General features: G+C 60.8%; 1 protein-coding gene across 6 annotated transcripts in view; it reads left to right on the top strand.

Annotated features, from left to right (window-relative positions):
* Nucleotides 1-15,623, top strand: part of ATP11A (ATPase phospholipid transporting 11A) — a 60,821-nt gene that overhangs the window by 13,048 nt on the left and 32,150 nt on the right. For all 6 annotated transcript variants that reach the window (XR_005884910.1, XR_005884909.1, XM_040991123.1 and 3 more), the window contains exons 2-5: nucleotides 10,445-10,567; nucleotides 12,439-12,528; nucleotides 13,331-13,411; nucleotides 15,298-15,405. Coding sequence is in view for 4 of the 6 variants with exons in the window: in XM_040991123.1 (XP_040847057.1) it covers nucleotides 10,445-10,567; nucleotides 12,439-12,528; nucleotides 13,331-13,411; nucleotides 15,298-15,405 (402 nt within the window). In the remaining 2 variants the exon portion in view is untranslated. The remainder of the gene's footprint in view (nucleotides 1-10,444; nucleotides 10,568-12,438; nucleotides 12,529-13,330; nucleotides 13,412-15,297; nucleotides 15,406-15,623) is intronic.

The following is a 15,623-nucleotide window of genomic DNA, read 5'->3' as shown; positions in this document are numbered from 1 at the left end:
GCAGGCTGGTCAGTCACGACCTGGCACGCTCTGGCTTTGCCCCGTGTGCCAGAGATGACGGCGGACACGTCACAGAGGAGGCAGACAGACGGTCCCCTGCCTTGGGAGCAGGTCCCTACTTCTCAGGGAGCTCACATTTCAGTGATGTTTTCACACCTGCCTCCTGGCCCACTGCAGTCCTTCCTGGTTCCGGGGAGCTGCCTCAGGCCAGAGCCCCAAGCAGCTGGGCTGTTCCCACGGAGCTCTGGTTCTCAGGTGGGGACATGACAGACATGAGCCGTGACTGCTGCCGGTGGTGGGCCGAGGTCCGTGCCCCAGGTGTTGTGGGCTGCAGAGCCAGGTCAGAGAGCCCACCTGGCCCGCAGGTGTGCAGGACACGGGTTTGGGCAGGAGCAGCAGCCTTGAGCTGCCCCATGTGCTGTGCTGGCAGGCAGGAAGCTGGCTCCAGTCAGCATCACCTCCAGCCAGGCTCCCCACAGCCCTGGCAGCCGTCCTGTGTCCAAGAGCCCAAGCTTGGGCGGTGGTAGAGTCCCCACCTGGAGTGAGCAGCCTGCAGTGGCCACAGGCGCCTGAACTCCCTAGCTGAGTGGCCACAGAGCCGGGCCACCATGGTGGGGGTGGCTGTGCTTGCTCTGCCTTCGCACTGCCCTGGCTGCCCCTGGGCCTACGGGAGGGCCTGTCTGCAGGCCTCACTCTGTGGTGCTCTGCGTGCAGGTGGCCCAGGGTTGCACAAGTGAGTGGGAGCGTGGTCATTCCTTGGGTTTGGCACATGGGTGAGCTGTGAGCATGTGCTTCTTGGTTTTGACTTTTGTTCAGACACGGTGCTGACCAAGTGGAGACTGGGTGGGCTTGGAGAGCTCCTGTGGGGAGCTGCGGGCCATGACCCAGAGGGCTGCTGTCTGGGAGTGTTCTCCCATCCTCACTCGGACCTGGATGCTGTCGGGCTTGGGTGACCTGGTATGTGCCAGGGTCATGTCCACACTGTTAGGATGGTCCTGGACTCTGCTGCCCCTATATTAGAGGGGCAGCAAGGGGGCTGTGCAGTTGTGTGTTGACCATGCCTGCCACCCAAGTTCTGTCTCTCTGCTTCTTCTACAGACCCTCAGGTACGGGGCTCCTTGCAGGGACTTGACGGAGCAACCAGCAGGGGCTGGGAGAAGAGTGAGCATGGGGGGGCGATGCTGGCACAGAGCTTGGGATGGACACTGGGGCTGGCAGCATGCACTGATGCCATCACCATCCTCTGATGTACAGGGCCATGTGTGCCAAGGCAGACGGCATCCCTGGCACCGATTTACCCAGTGGTTCCTGGGCATCAGTGCAGGTCCCCACGTGGGCGTCAGTGCAGGTCCCCACGTGGGTGTCAATGCAGGTCTCCCCGTGGGTGTCAGGGGAGGTCCCCACGTGGGTGTCAATGCAGGTCTCCACGTGGGTGTCAGGGGAGGAATCCTCATGGGTGTCAGGGGAGGTCTTCCTGTGGGCGTCAGTGCAGGTCCCCACATGGGCGTCAGTGCAGGTCCCCACGTGGGGTGTCAATACGGGTCTCCCCGTGGACGTCAGGGGAGGTCTCCACGTGGGTGTTAGTGCAGGTCCCCACGTGGAGTGTCAATACGGGTCTCTCCGTGGACGTCAGGGGAGGTCTCCACGTGGGCGTCAGTGCAGGTCCCCACGTGGGTGTCAATACGGGTCTCCTCGTGGGTGTCAGGGGAGGTCTCCCTGTGGGTGTCAGTGCAGGTCTCCACGTGGGGGATAGGGCAATTGTTATATCACTCTGGATCTGCAATAGAAGGATGCTGAGCTGTGAGTCTTGCTCCGTCCAGGGAACTGTGTCTTGACTGGACATTCTCAGAGTAAACCCAGCCTCCGTCAAAGGCATGAAAAGTTTCTGGAAATAGTTATAACTTGTTAAGTGTTGAAGACCAAGAGATGCCAACAGGCAGGTGTGTCGGAGGGTCGCACACACCATGCCGACTAAAGACACTGGGCCCTGGGTCTGCACAGGTGCCAGCTGGTGGGGGAGGGGTCCTCCCTTCCCCACACTCCCATGCCCTCCCTGCCCCTCATCTTCAGTGGTGAAGGCTAAATGCACAAGCAGAGACCCTGCCTTCAAGTGCTCAGCTCACAGAAGGGCCCAGGGAAACAGTGCCCGTGTGTTTAGCATCTCAAATCTTGTCTGTCTTGTTCATTAAATGATAAGGTACAGACAGAGAGTGCACCCAGATGGGCAGTCCCCATACACCTGCTGTGACGGGGCTTGGCAGGCAGAGCCGGGAGGTCACCGTGCACCGTCCTGGGTGAAGCTCCTAACCACGAGGCCCAGTGCTCGCCGCTAGTGCCGCGTCTTTACCGCCTTGAAGTGGACTTACTGAAGCCAGAAACAGAGCAGAAGTGAGGTTTAACCTCCAAAGCTGATTATGTGGTGGACAGGGCAGAGACATTTGCTGAGGCATCGGGGGAGGCGGGGGCGCCCACAGCACTGGCTAGTTTCTTGGGTGTCTTGTGGGCTACACCGGGCAAGACAGGTCCATTCCTTCAGGCAGGGTGTTCAAAGGGCCCCAACCCAGGAGGGCTGTTTGGGGCTCCATGGCTGCCACTCCCCTCCCCCTCCTCATCCCCAGTACTCAGCGTTGCCACCTCCCAGCCCCCTCCCCACAGCCCCCACCAGTGGGGCAGGTCCTCATCTCCACCTCCCAGGATAAGATTGCTACAGAGAAGTGGGAGTCAGGTTGCGATGTGTCCATTGCATTGTGGACTCTGACAGTTTCCTGGCTTAGATGGTTAGAGACCCGTGACCAAGCTTATTGACTGATCACACTTCAGAACTCTGATTTCACAACTCAGCAAGCACCTGCCCCTCGGAGTAGCACATGCAGTGCCCGTGGGCGGTTGGGCGGATATGAGGAACCACTGCAGCACTCTTGGTGTCGCAATCATAGGGTTCCTGGAGATCAGCTGCCTCTGGCTGCCAGGGTGTGGGGGCAGGGACCGTGCCAGGACAAAGCCCCTGTGTTGGGACTGTGCACCGACTGCAGACACTGGCAGCTTTCATTTTGTAAACAGAGAAAACTCGCTCGCCCGATCCCCATGGGTTTTTCTGGCAGGGCCCAGCTCTCCTGCCTGTGTCGGGGAGTGCGGCGGCCGACTCTGGCCTCACTGCCGCGTGGGCATGGGCAGGTGCGGTTCCTGTGCTCTTGCACATCTTATCCAGAGCTCCGTCACCGAGCCCTGCAGAGTGGAGCTGGGCGGAGGCCCTGGCACCAGCCCCTTTTAAATGCCCTGCAGTGCTGGAACCATGATTAAATACGAAATTACATAAACAAATTAAGTTATGTTGGAAGCGAAGAAACGTGTGCCTCACTGCGGTCTGAGCTCTGAGTCGGACCAGACTGGGTCCCTGCCGCTTACTGCACGGGTGACCATGAGGCCTGGCCTGAGTCTCCCACGTGTGTGCAGGGTCCCAAGGTTTTGGGCCATCCTGTACTGCTTTCCCAGGCCATAGGCAGGGAGCTGGATGGGAAGTAAAGCAGCCAGGACACGAGCTGGTGTCCACAGGGGAGGCTGGCCCTGCAGGCGGAGGCTTTACCTGCCATACTGCAGTGCCAGCTCCTCTTTTTCATTGAAAAGCAAAAAGTGTGTGCAGTGGAAAGCAAGCAGTGAGTGACCCGTCCACTATGCTGCGTGCACAAGAGCCCCAGATCTCAGCCCCTAAATGCCCACAGGCTCAGCACAGGCCTCACTGGGAGGGAGGAGCTGCGGGTGCCGAGCAGGGCTAAGGGCGGGAGCAACCAGCGTGGGCGTGCCCAGCCGACAAGCCCTCCTAATCTCCTGAGCTGCGGCGATAAGTGCCACAGAAGTGCCGACAAGCCTGGATAGCGGGCTGCACTAGCAAGGCCCGGGCATCTGGGGCACTCATTCGGGGACCCCAGTCCCGTCTGTCACCAGTCACATGCGCTTGTGTTTATTTGAAGGCATGACTTCAGAAGCAGCTCATGCCATCCTATCCTGTGAGTCTCGCTCTGACTGCCCGGGTGGCTTTGTGGGGCCAGCTTCCGCACTGTCTCCCTGCTCTGCTCTCCTTGTAAAGAGCCATGCAGAGCCTGGGCCAGAGCCTGGTAGGTGTGGGCTGCGGACCAGACCCCACTGCGCTGTGGGGTCTGGGTATTGGCTGCAGGAGGTCCTTCTGAGGGTCTGTGGGGTTGAGGGAGGCCTGAGGCTGCTCAAGGACCATGGGCCCGCGAGACAGCGAGCACCTGCGTCAGCAAGCCCTGACTGCGAGGCTATCTCTGCCCTGGCAACAGTCAGGAACGGCGCCCAGCAGCCTGTCTCACTGCCGGGGTCACTCAGGTGCCCCATGAGCCAGACCGGTCAGCCGTGGCCATTATCACGTCACCCAATCCTGCACCCTCGCTGGTGAAATTCCATTGTTGTGAAACAGTCATGCTCAGGTGACACATTCCATGGAAGTTTGTTTTCAAAATGTATTTATTTAATTGAAAGTCGCGGCTACAGAGACACAGCGACAATGATGTCTTCTGTTTGCTGGCTCACTCTCCGGATGGACCAGGCCAGCCAAAGCCAGGAGCCCAGAGCCTCTTCTGGTTCTCCCACGCAGGTGCAGGGTCCCAAGATCCTGGGCCCTCTGCTGCTGTTTTCCCAGGCCACAGGCAGGGAGCCTGATGGCAAGTGGAGCAGCTGGGACTTGAACCAGTGCCCACATGGGAAGCTGGAGGGGGAAGATACGCCTGCCCCATGGAATGATTTTGATCAAGTTTCAGAGTGTGAGGGCAAAAGTCGAGGCATGGCGTGCCTGGGTCTAGCCTGCTGTGCCTCCTGGCTGCCCCAGGAGCTGGAGGGGTCAGAGGCCGAGCACAGAGTGGACCCTGTGTGTGCTTGTGTCCCTCCTGCCACTTCCTGCCTGTTTTCCACCGTGCAGCCCTGGTCACAGACCTCATTCCAGAGCACCCTCTCGGGCACAGGAGGCCACCCCGTCCAGTTGACCAGGCTGATTGCCCAACCGCCCTCAGCCCAGGGTGCGGCTCAGGCACGCAAGCAGGCTCTTGGGAGCTTCCTGCAGGGGGACAAGAGCACTTGAGTGTGCTCCAGTCCACAGCGTGTGACTCAGCACGAGAACGCTGCAGGCCACACCTACGGTGGCTAAGGGCGAGGACCTGGGGCTGTACCCCTCCCTGTCCCCATTCCTGGGCTCCTGTGGCTCCTCTGTGTTCACCCAGCCCCAGGTCAGCATAGACGGGTGTACACGTGGCTGGACCTGGGCGGAGCATGTCCAGCCTGCGTGACAACCATGGAAGACCCTTCCTCGTGTGGGTCTCATGCTGAGAGCATTTGCCATGTCATCAACACACTTCCTAATCACGTCTCAGTGTCGTGTGCAGACGGGAAGTCATAGAAAAATGGGCAGCCCCGCACTGCCGGGACGGGGGGTGCCCGTGGGGCGCTGGTGCAGAGCAGGCCCGTGCCTGAGGCCTCCACGGACTCTGCTGACCTTCGCAGAGGGGTGCTTGGTCTCAGGATCTGATAGTATCATTTTTGAAGCTTATTTACTGCCCTTACTTTGAAAAACAGGATGATGGAAGCTTTGGGCTCCTGGCCCTCGGCTCCCTGCTCAAACGGCCACGACAGCCGGTCTGAGGCTTGAGCCCGGCACCACCACCTGCCGCGGCACGTGGCTGGGTATGAGCAGTGCCGAGTCTCCCACATCAGCCAGGGTTCTCGTGTGGGATGTGAGGACCCCCTGCAAACTGGAACCCCGAGTTCCTGGGCTCATTGCACAGACTGCCTGCTGCTCCTTGCAGGCCGGGCCTCTGGGCGCTTTCAGAGGCAGGTAAGGGGAATGTCTGGGCAGCAGAGGGCTGGCGCTGCATCCCGTGTCAGAGGACCTGGGTTCCATTAGTTTCCTGGGCAACAAGACATGCGGGACCCTCTTTGAGCGCCAGGCTCCTGGATCAGCCTGCCTGGCCTTGGCTGCTGCTGGCATTTGACGGGTAGGAGACCCCTGTCTTCTGTCTCTCTCTGTCTAGGAGATCTGGGGAACCCAACCACCCCCAGTGGAAACATGCCAGGACAGAGCAGCACTTGGTCACGGAACCCCTGCCAGGGGCACGCTCAGCCCAGGCCCAAGGCCATCTGTAATGCCCATTGGGCTCCCCGGCTTGGCCTATGTGGGTGCTGTCTGTGCCACGTCCCTCCCTCAGCTGCTTCTGTTGGTTTCAGCTGAAATTCTAAACTCCATTAGCGACTGACGCCAGCTGCAATCGATTTCCAGGCTCCTGGTGAAACGTCTCCATCTTCGTGTGCTTCCTCCTGTGCTTTACTGTAATCCAGCTTGCACGCGCAGTGGCCGAGGTGGGCGCCGGGGGAGGGCTGCCACACGTCCCAGCCGGAGCCGTTGTCCCTTCCTGGAGCGCAGGCAGAGTCTCCACTGCACTTGTGCCCATTGCCTTTGGCCTTGCTGGTTGCTGGCACTGGCAGGTGTGTCCATGGACACACCCTGTTCTGAGTTGCCCCTGCTGGGGTGACAACCTGTAGGGCACTCTGCCCTTAAGTATCCATTGTGAGATGCTGCTTACTGGAAATAGCTACAAGTGTTTCCTTCACTGGTCACTTCCTGCACCTGCTCCCCAGCCTCTTCCATGCCCGTTCCTGTCCTGCAGTTGTACCTGCGTGGACATTGCCTGCGCATAGAAGCCTGCTGTCCGGAGCTCTGTGCTGGTGTCTGTCCCTCAGCCAGGCGCTCTCGAGCCTCACCCCTGCAGAGCACCCTGAGCCCCTCTGCAGGTCTGTGTGGGTCTGTCGGCCCTGTGAGGCTCCCCGGAGGCCAGGTGCACACAGCCTGTTGATCTGTGCGGGGAGTCTGTGTGGATCCGTGTCAGTCCCTGCCTCATCCCACGTGATGTGCAGGTGTCTGTAGGGCTTGTGTATGCCACAAGGCTCAGTCTCTATGGCAGACCCTGGTGCTGCCCTGGAGGGGGCACGGTGTGTGTGGACGTCCCTGGGGTCCAGTCCTTCCCCCAGCTGCAGACACACCTGTCAGTATCTGGTTCCACTCAGCCATTACGGGAGCAGAGCATTCCTGACCCTGCTGCAGCCTCCAGCGTGCAACTTGGGGCCGGGTGACTGTGTGTGTGTAGGCCCTGCCAGCACAGCAGCCCATCACAGGCTCCTGGGGAGGTGCTGGCCCAAGACAGGGCAGGCGATGCTACGGACAGTGTTCAGACTCCCATCTTTTATCCCCAATCCTGCAGACGAGGACAAGTGAAATGAAACATCCTCTTTTCTGCCCCTGAAACAAGAGGGCGACCGTGGACTGCAGTCCTCAGTGGCAGGTCCTGGCTATCACGCCTGTGTGGCTGGCATGGCTGTGTCATACCCGTGTGGTTGGCATGGCCGTGTCACGCCTGTGTGGCTGGCATGGCCGTGTCACGCTCGTGTGGCTGGCAAGGCTGTGTCACACCCGTGTGGCTGGCATGGCCGTGTCACGCCTGTGGCCGCAGCAGGTCCTGGCTGTCACGCCAGGACAAAGGGACAAAGGGTAGGACAAAGGGACCTGCTAAGTTCTGCCTGACTTAGGACTGTTGGAAGTGGTGGGAGGCCTCTATTTCTGCTGGGTTGGAAATGGGCTGCCCCCAGTCTCCAGGTGAGTGGACATGCTGCGTGCTGCTCTCCCAGGACACTGCCCTCCAGACACTGAGAATACGGACGTTAAGTCGCAGAACCAGCTTCCCTCAGTGTAGTCTTCATGCACAGAGAGCGTCAGATCTGGGAAGGCAGCGTCTGGAGGTTGCATTCTCCCCACCCCAACCCGGGCCAGGAGAGCGCCAACCCTGTCCCAGTCCTGTGCCTGAGGGGAAGGGAGGACATTCAGCTCCCTGCTGGTGGTCTGGGAGAACAGCAGAGGATGGCCCACGTCTTGGGCCCCTGTGCCCATTGGGAGCCCCAGGGGAGGCTCCCGGCTCCTGGCAGTCAAGGAAGATCTCTGTCTCTCCACCCCTCTGTAAGTCTAATAAGTAAATAAGAATGGCAGCCCAAGGCCGCGGGTGCCTGGGAGGGGCTGTGACCCCGGTTTTGCCAGAGCTAGGACAGCAAGTAGTACTCGGGTTGGCTTGTGGGGTTGCCCTGACCTGCCAGCACCTGGTTGGCTTTACAGGTTGTCAAGCTAAGCTGTGATCTTCCTGTTGGAGCCTCCATTGCCTCAGAGTTGGGGAGATGCAGAGGAGCCCCCCACGGCCTGGGCCTGGGATGGCCATGCACCGTGGGGGACCCAGTCACCCGTTCTTGGCGGGGGCTCCTACTCTAAGGGAACTGGGGGACGACCTGTCCCATAGCCATGAGTCTCACAGCTGGCCTTGGTGACTGACAGCTGTCACTCACATGCCTTTGGACTCCCATTTTCTTAGGAGACTTGACCTGTGGGTTAAAGGGCAAAGTGGGCTTTGTGGGTGTCCTGGGAAAGTGCAGGGTCGCTGCTTCACCCCAGAGGAAGGTGGTATGTGGTGTCCCCTGCCCCTGTTGCTCATGACTGAGGGCACGCCGGACTATGGACCCATCCACGGACCCCAGTCCAGCCACTGTTGTTCTCGGGAGGCCAAAGCTGAGGCCCTATAGATCGCTCGCATCCGGACCCCAGCCCCTAGCTCCAAGTGCGGTGGGCGGTGACAGCCAGCAGGAGGAAGGGGTGGGCCAGGGCTGGGGATACAGACCAGGGGGTGCAGCCCAACCGTGGAGACCACAGGTGGCTCTGAGGTGCAGGGGTCTGAGTTGGTACAGCCTTGTCACAGCAGGGTGGGAACCGAGCCGGGTGCACTGCCAGCACCCTGGAGGAGGGGGAGTGTGCACACAGCCCCCCGTGTCCGGGCCACTGCCTCCAGCATCCGCGACCAAGGCCTGCAGCGTTTGTCCGGCAGTCTCCTTTCTGCCCCTCTCCTCCCACCTCTGTCCTCTTTCCTTGGGCCTGGGACTAAACAGGACAGCTCAGGCTGTGCCTTATACTAGAAGGGTTTCCTCTTCCTGTGGCTATGTGGGGACCACAGGTCCTGATTTAAAATGCGCATTGTACCTCAGGGCACAGTCACACACTGCAGGCCTTCAGCCCCCTGGTGAGGCTGCGTGAATGGCCTTTTCTTCTCACTGCCCTGTCCGGTCTAACTGGCCAGACTGCCCTCGGGCTGCCCCAGGTCACCGGGAGCTTGGCAGGTGAGCCAGGCTCTGGATGCCAGGTAGTCCCTGCCCATCTCCCTCCACTTGCTGAGCCGCATGCTGGTGGGAGGCCTGGGGTGCCAAGGGTCTCGTCACTCAGGGATTCTGCTGCTGTGCAAGGGGCCAAGGAGTGCAGCAGGGGGCAGCAGGGGGCCTTCCAGGGTGCCTGCTGGAGAAGTGAGCCAGAGGGAGATGCCGCACTGTGGCCCCCAGGCACTGCTCGTGGCTCAAAGCCGTGGGTGTTGATCCCATGCTGCCCACTGCACTGGAATTCCTGGAGCTGTGGGGCGCCCCCTGGTGCTGGGTCCGCTGGTGGCCATGGTCCCCAGCTCTCACTCTAGAGGAGGTGACCCTCCCCACCCCTCTACTCATCCACAGCCCAGACTGATAAGAAGGAAGTAAGTGCTTTCATGTGATTTGTGTGGAGACCTCTGTTTATTCCTGGGGAAAACTCACCCGCGACAAAGAGGAGAGGGGTTGGTGTTGGTGTCAGGGTGGAAGGTTGGTGCTGGGCTACCCACAGGAGTGGACTGTGACCCCACAGGGCTCGTTGCCGACCCCCAGAGGCACTGTGACCCCACAGGGCTCGTTGCTGACCCCCAGAGGGACTGTGACCCCACAGGGCTTGTTGCCAACCCCCAGAGGCACTGCTGTGACCCCACAGGGCTCGTTGCTGACCCAGAGGGACTGTGACCCCAAGGGGCTCGTTGCCGACCCCCAGAGGTGGTGCATGTACTCACTGTCCCCAACAGGCTGGTGGAGGCAGCTGTGTGGCTGCTGCTGCTACTATGGGGCAGGTTGAACATGGGGACAGACCCTGTCCCCAAAGCAGGCCCGTTAGCAAAGGAGGTGACTGCATAAGCCTGGATTGAAGCCCTTAGGGCTTGGAAGGTGGCTCCTGGCCGTGGGGCTGGGCCATGGAGAGGTTCCTGACACAGAACCAGAGAACATGCAGCAGTGTGGGGGCCACGGCTCTGTCGGCTGCTCCCGCGGGCCCAGTTTCCTGGCTCCTTCAGCCCGCATCATTCCTGGGGAGGTTGTGTGCACTCTGCTGTTCTCTGAAGTGACACTCCCAGTGCGTCTACCCCGACCCTCAGCAGCACGAGCTGCGGACCTGCAGCGTGAGGTCTGTCGGGGCTGGGTGCCGGGTCTCCCCAATCCCCAGCGTGTGTTCAGCCTTGCCACGTGCAGCTCCGCAGGCCCGCTGATGACCCTGTGTTTGCCCTCGCAGTGCGCTGGAGAGGAGAACTGGGTGGACAGCCGGACCATCTATGTGGGGCACAGGGAGCCCCCTCCCAGTGCCGAGGCATACATCCCTCAGAGATACCCGGACAACAGGATTGTCTCCTCCAAGGTGAGTCAGGCCAGGAGGACATGGTTCCTGCACGCGGCATTAGCCATCCTGTCCTGGACACAGCCCTGCCTCCCAGGTCAGTCCTGGGTGAAGGTCTCCAGAGGGAGACTGACCATACCCATGTACACCCGCGTGCTGGTGTAGACCTGGGGGTGGATGGATGGTGCACTCACGCCCCTCCCGCTGGTGCCCCCTGCGGGCACAGAGCCAGCTGCACTCACCACCCCCACTGGCGCCCCCTGCAGGCACAGAGCTTCCCCATGGACAGAGTTGTGCTCAGGGAAGCATGGGGAAGGCCCAGTCCCCGTGTGGCAGCAGTGTGGCCTGTCCTGGCACATTGAGTCTGTCGGGGGCCCTTGGCTCCTTCACAAAGCCCCGTGTGGGGTTGTGGGGAGGTGACCAAACACCGTGGCTGCTGCATCTGGCTGCTGAGCCCTGCTTTTCAGGTTCTGCCTCAGTAGGGGTGTGGGCATTGAGGGCCCAGCTCCCCCCTTTCCCTGTGGGAGGGCCCATACCAGGAGTGAAGAGGCTGGGCTCCTAGCCGTGTGCACTCATTGCAGAGGCCAGTCCCTGAAAGTGGAAGCAGCTCTGATTGGCTGTGGGTACCCCAGGCAGTGTGTTAACCACGTGCCACCTCCTCCATCATTGTGCCACCACACTCAGCTCCTGGGTCCATCTCCTGCTGCCACCCGGGTGCACGTGAGGAGGGAGCTGGTACAAGGCTGGCGGCCCCCTGACAGGCCCTGGTGGGATCTCCCTCTGTGGGACTTGGCCCCAGATGGAGAGGGTAGGCCCTCTGGCCTACACCACAGACCTCCTCTCTGGGGGACTTGACCCCTAACCAGGGTGTGGGCTCCCCAGCCTGCACCCCAGGCCTGCCCTATGGAGGACTTGGCTCCTGACAGGGGTGTGGGCCCCCCAGCCTGTACCACAGGCCTCCTCTCTGGGGGACTTGACCCCTGACTGGGGTGTGGGCCCCCCAGCCTGCACCACAGGCCTGCCCTCTGGGGGACTTGACCCCTGACACGGGTGAGCCCTCAGCTCTGCACCACAGGCCTGCCCTCTGGGGGACCTCCTGCTAAGTGACACCTTCAGGAATTTGTGGAATTTTGATGGATTTGTGTGGTAACTGAGTGTGCCTTAGTGCCTGGGCGGGACCACAAGCACAGTGCCGCTGGGAGTTGGTGTTGTCTAGAAAGGAGATGGGTGAGGAATGGAGGCTGGTTCTATGCTGGCCACTGACAGCAGCCGGCGTGTGCCTCATTCTGTACTGCATCTGGTGATCCCGCAGTGTCTCCTTGAAGAGTCTGTGCAGGCTAATGGACCTTTTAACTCAGAGCCCATTTAAGAGGCAAGAGCTTGTTTCTGAGGTTTGCAGGAAAGCCAGAATTAGAGTATGTTGGCAGTTGGGACTGTGCCAGGCGGGTGCCAGACCTCAGCTGTCAGCCATCCTGGCATTCTGTGTGAGGGCTTAGCTGGCACCAGCCCGAGGCCAGCCTGGGGCGCTGCAGGTGCACAAGGAGGGCCAGGATAGCTTGCCCTGCAGAAGGCCTCGCCAGCATCCTCAGGCAAAGGCTGCCTTCAGACCCAGTGGCCGTGGCAGAGGAAGTGTACAGGGCAGCAGTGTCCTCCCCTGTACACCTGGTCACCGAGAGCGGGGGACTCTGCTGCTCTGTCCATCGGAGGGCCTGGCTCAGGAAGACCACCCTGGGAGCACGGACTTGCGGTTTGCTTGGCGTGTGCAAGAGCAGTGCCAGGTGCAGGGCACGTGTTCTGAGCTGGCAGCGGGAGCGCTGGGCTGGCGCTCCCCGTGGCGTGGCAGGAAGGCCGTCTGACCGCAGCAACGTGCCTTTGTCCCCTTTTTGCTGCAGTACACGTTTTGGAACTTCATACCCAAGAACTTGTTCGAGCAGTTCAGAAGAATTGCCAACTTCTACTTTCTGATCATATTTCTGGTGCAGGTAAGGTTGGCAGTCTGGCTCGGCTGCTGGAGGTCCACGGGGTGACGTGTCTGTCTCGATGATATGTGGCTTGTGCGGGTCCTTTGTGTCGGGGGTGGACATGCAGCTCTGTCTGAGGCCTGTCCAGGCTGAGACGTGGGGAGGGCTCGGTGTGCGGTCTGGGGGGTCCTGGCTGGCCTTGCCTCTGCCCTGCCCGAAGGAGTGACCAGAGGAGCAGTATGTCAGACGTGCAGGAGGACTTTAAATTTCCCCAATGTTGAATCATGCCAGGAACATAGCGTGTGACAGCAGTCAGCGGCTCGCTGGACTTTCCCTGTAACAGAGCCGGGCCCTTGGCGTGAGCGTGGGCACAGCAGCATGGTGTCCTCCTGCCCTGCTCGCTGCCCGGGCACAGGAGCGTGAGGCACCAGCCCCACGGGCACAGCAGCGTGGTGTCCTCCTGCCCTGCTCGCTGCCCGGGCACAGGAGCGTGAGGCACCAGCCCTGCGGGCACAGCAGCATGGTGTCCTCCTGCCCTGCTCGCTGCCCGGGCACAGGAGCGTGAGGCACCAGCCCTGCGGGCACAGCAGCGTGGTGTCTTCCTGCCCTGCTCGCTGCCCGGGCACAGGAGCGTGAGGCACCAGCCCCGCAGGCACAGCAGCATGGTGTCCTCCTGCCCTGCTTGCTGCCCAGGCACAGGAGCGTGAGGCACCAGCCCCACGGGCACAGCAGCGTGGTGTCTTCCTGCCCTGCTCGCTGCCCGGGCACAGGAGCGTGAGGCACCAGCCCCGCGGGCACAGCAGCGTGGTTCTCTCTCTCACAGCTAATTATCGACACGCCCACCAGTCCCGTGACCAGCGGGCTGCCCCTCTTTTTCGTCATCACTGTCACCGCCATCAAGCAGGTAAGGGCTTTGCGGAGTGCGGAGCAGTGTGGTCTGTGCTGCCGTGGTGCTCTCCTGCCCTTCAGAGGCAGCAGGCTGGGGCTGGCCGTGGGCCGCTCCCCCGGGGCTTGTTCAGAGCAGCTTTGAGCAGCACTTAGCCCACCCTCGCAGTGGGCTCTGCGTTGCATCCACACGGCAGAGTGCCCACTCTGTCCGTCTTGCACATGGACACTGCTGCATCGGCTGGACCTTTGAGATGCGTCCATGTGATGGTTCTTGTGAGCAACGCTGCTTACGCGTAGTTGTGTCAAGGCCTTGTGAGACCTGGTGACACTGACACACACAGCAGAGCAGAGAGCGTCATGGTCACACACAGTCACTCACACAGCAGTTTCATTCTTTTGTGTCCACACCTGAAGTCAGCTTGCTCTAGGTCCACAAGGGGCTCGCTGAGTGTCGTGACTTTGGCAGATCCCCCCCCAGGACTTGGTTCCTACCCCACCCCGTTTTCTCCACGTCTGTGGGAGCATGTGTTTGCAGCTCCCCCTGCTTGTCTCCTCCACAGCAGGTCGTCTTCACATCCTGTTCCTTCCCCATGTGCTTTCTTGACCTGCATTCCCAGTTGTGTCTGAGCCACAGTCCCCTACCGGCTGCAGGCGTCTCAGTGTGTGATGCTTGCATCTCGGCTGGGCTGTTGCAAGTTGAGAACCTCTGATGTCACTGCTGGGCCGAGTCCTGCTCATCAGGCGGCCTTGACGCGGGTCGTCCATGATGTGCCTGGTCCCAATCAGGCGACTGCTGTGGGTGCCTGGCTGTGGTGCACAGGGCTGTGCGCCTGCCCAGGGCTGCAGGCGCCCTTCTGCATGGCCAGCGGGTTTTCAGCATAAGTGCGTCTGGATGCAAAACTGGGGAACATTGAAGAGTTATTTGATATGGATTTTATTTTTTAACTTCTAATCTGGAAATGCAGAAGTGAGCAACAGTGTTATAGGTGATCCCACAGTGGGGACAGTGGTGTCCCCTGACCCACACATGAGGAAAGCAGTGTCCCTGACCCACAGTGAGGACAGTGGTGTCCCCTGACCCACACATGAGGAAAGCGGTGTCCCCTGACTTGCAGTGAGGACAGCTGTGTCCCTGACCCGCAGTAGGGACAGCAGTGTCCCCGACCCATGTAGAGGACAGCAGTGTCCCCGACCCACCTTGAGGACAGCAGTGTCGCGGAACTGGCACAGCAAGGAGCTTCTGACGGTGCAGGTCTAAGGAGCAGCTGCTGAAAGGGTGGGTGCAGGCAGGCTCCATGCACGGCTGTGAGGGTGCTGAGCCAGGTGTGCCCTTAGGAATTAATCTCAGGGGCCTAGCGCAGTAGCCTAGTGGCTAAATCCTCACTTTGCACCTGGATCCCATATGGGTGCCAGTTCGTGTCCCGGGTGCTCCTTCCCACCCAGCTCCCTGCTTGTGGCCTGGGAAAGCAGTTGGGGATGGCCCAAAGCCTCAGGACCATGCACCCACATGAGAGACCCAGAAATAACTTCTGGTTCCTGGTTCCTGGCTTCAGATCAGCTTAACTGGCCATTGAGGCCACATGGGGAGTGAACCAGTGGATGGATGATCTTTCTGTCTCTCTTCCCTCTGTAAATCTGCCTTTCCAATAAAAAACCAATCAATCGTTTGAAAAAAAAATTTTTAGAGGAATTAATCTCAGAGTGTCCTGGTCATGCCCAGAAGTGCCCAGCAGGGCCGTTGCCAGTTGCCATGAGGGAGTCCTGGGGTGAGGCAGGGTGTGCTGCACAGCACCCAGGCTGTGGGGCTGCCCGCCAAAGGCCGTGAGAAAACGCAGTTGACAGGCATGCGCAGACGTGGTCAGACGTGGCCTGGCCTTCACCTCCCGCCCCCGCCCCCTTCAGGGTTATGAAGACTGGCTGCGTCACAAAGCAGACAACGCCATGAACCAGTGCCCGGTCCACTTCATCCAGCATGGCAAGCTGGTGCGCAAGCAGAGCCGGAAGCTGCGGGTGAGGGGCGCTGCGGGTGAGGGGCTCCGAGGGCGCTCCCGTGGCGACTCTGCAGGCTGTGTGACGCCTGCAGCCCTAGCCCAGGCCCCATTCACAGCCTTGGTGTCCCCCTTCGGGGCACAGAGCTGCGTCCCAGGTGCGGCTGGTCCTCCTGGGAGCATGGAAGGGCCAGGGCACGGTGCAGAGTGTGTCTGCCACCCGGCTGGCGTCCCTCGCGG

The sequence above is a fragment of the Ochotona curzoniae genome, unplaced genomic scaffold (assembly GCF_017591425.1).
Source record: "Ochotona curzoniae isolate NIBS_2020 unplaced genomic scaffold, NIBS_Ocur_1.0 contig_64, whole genome shotgun sequence".
NCBI lineage: Eukaryota > Metazoa > Chordata > Mammalia > Lagomorpha > Ochotonidae > Ochotona > Ochotona curzoniae.
Note: the sequence above shows the minus strand (reverse complement) of the source record. Positions and strands in the feature narration are given on the sequence as shown.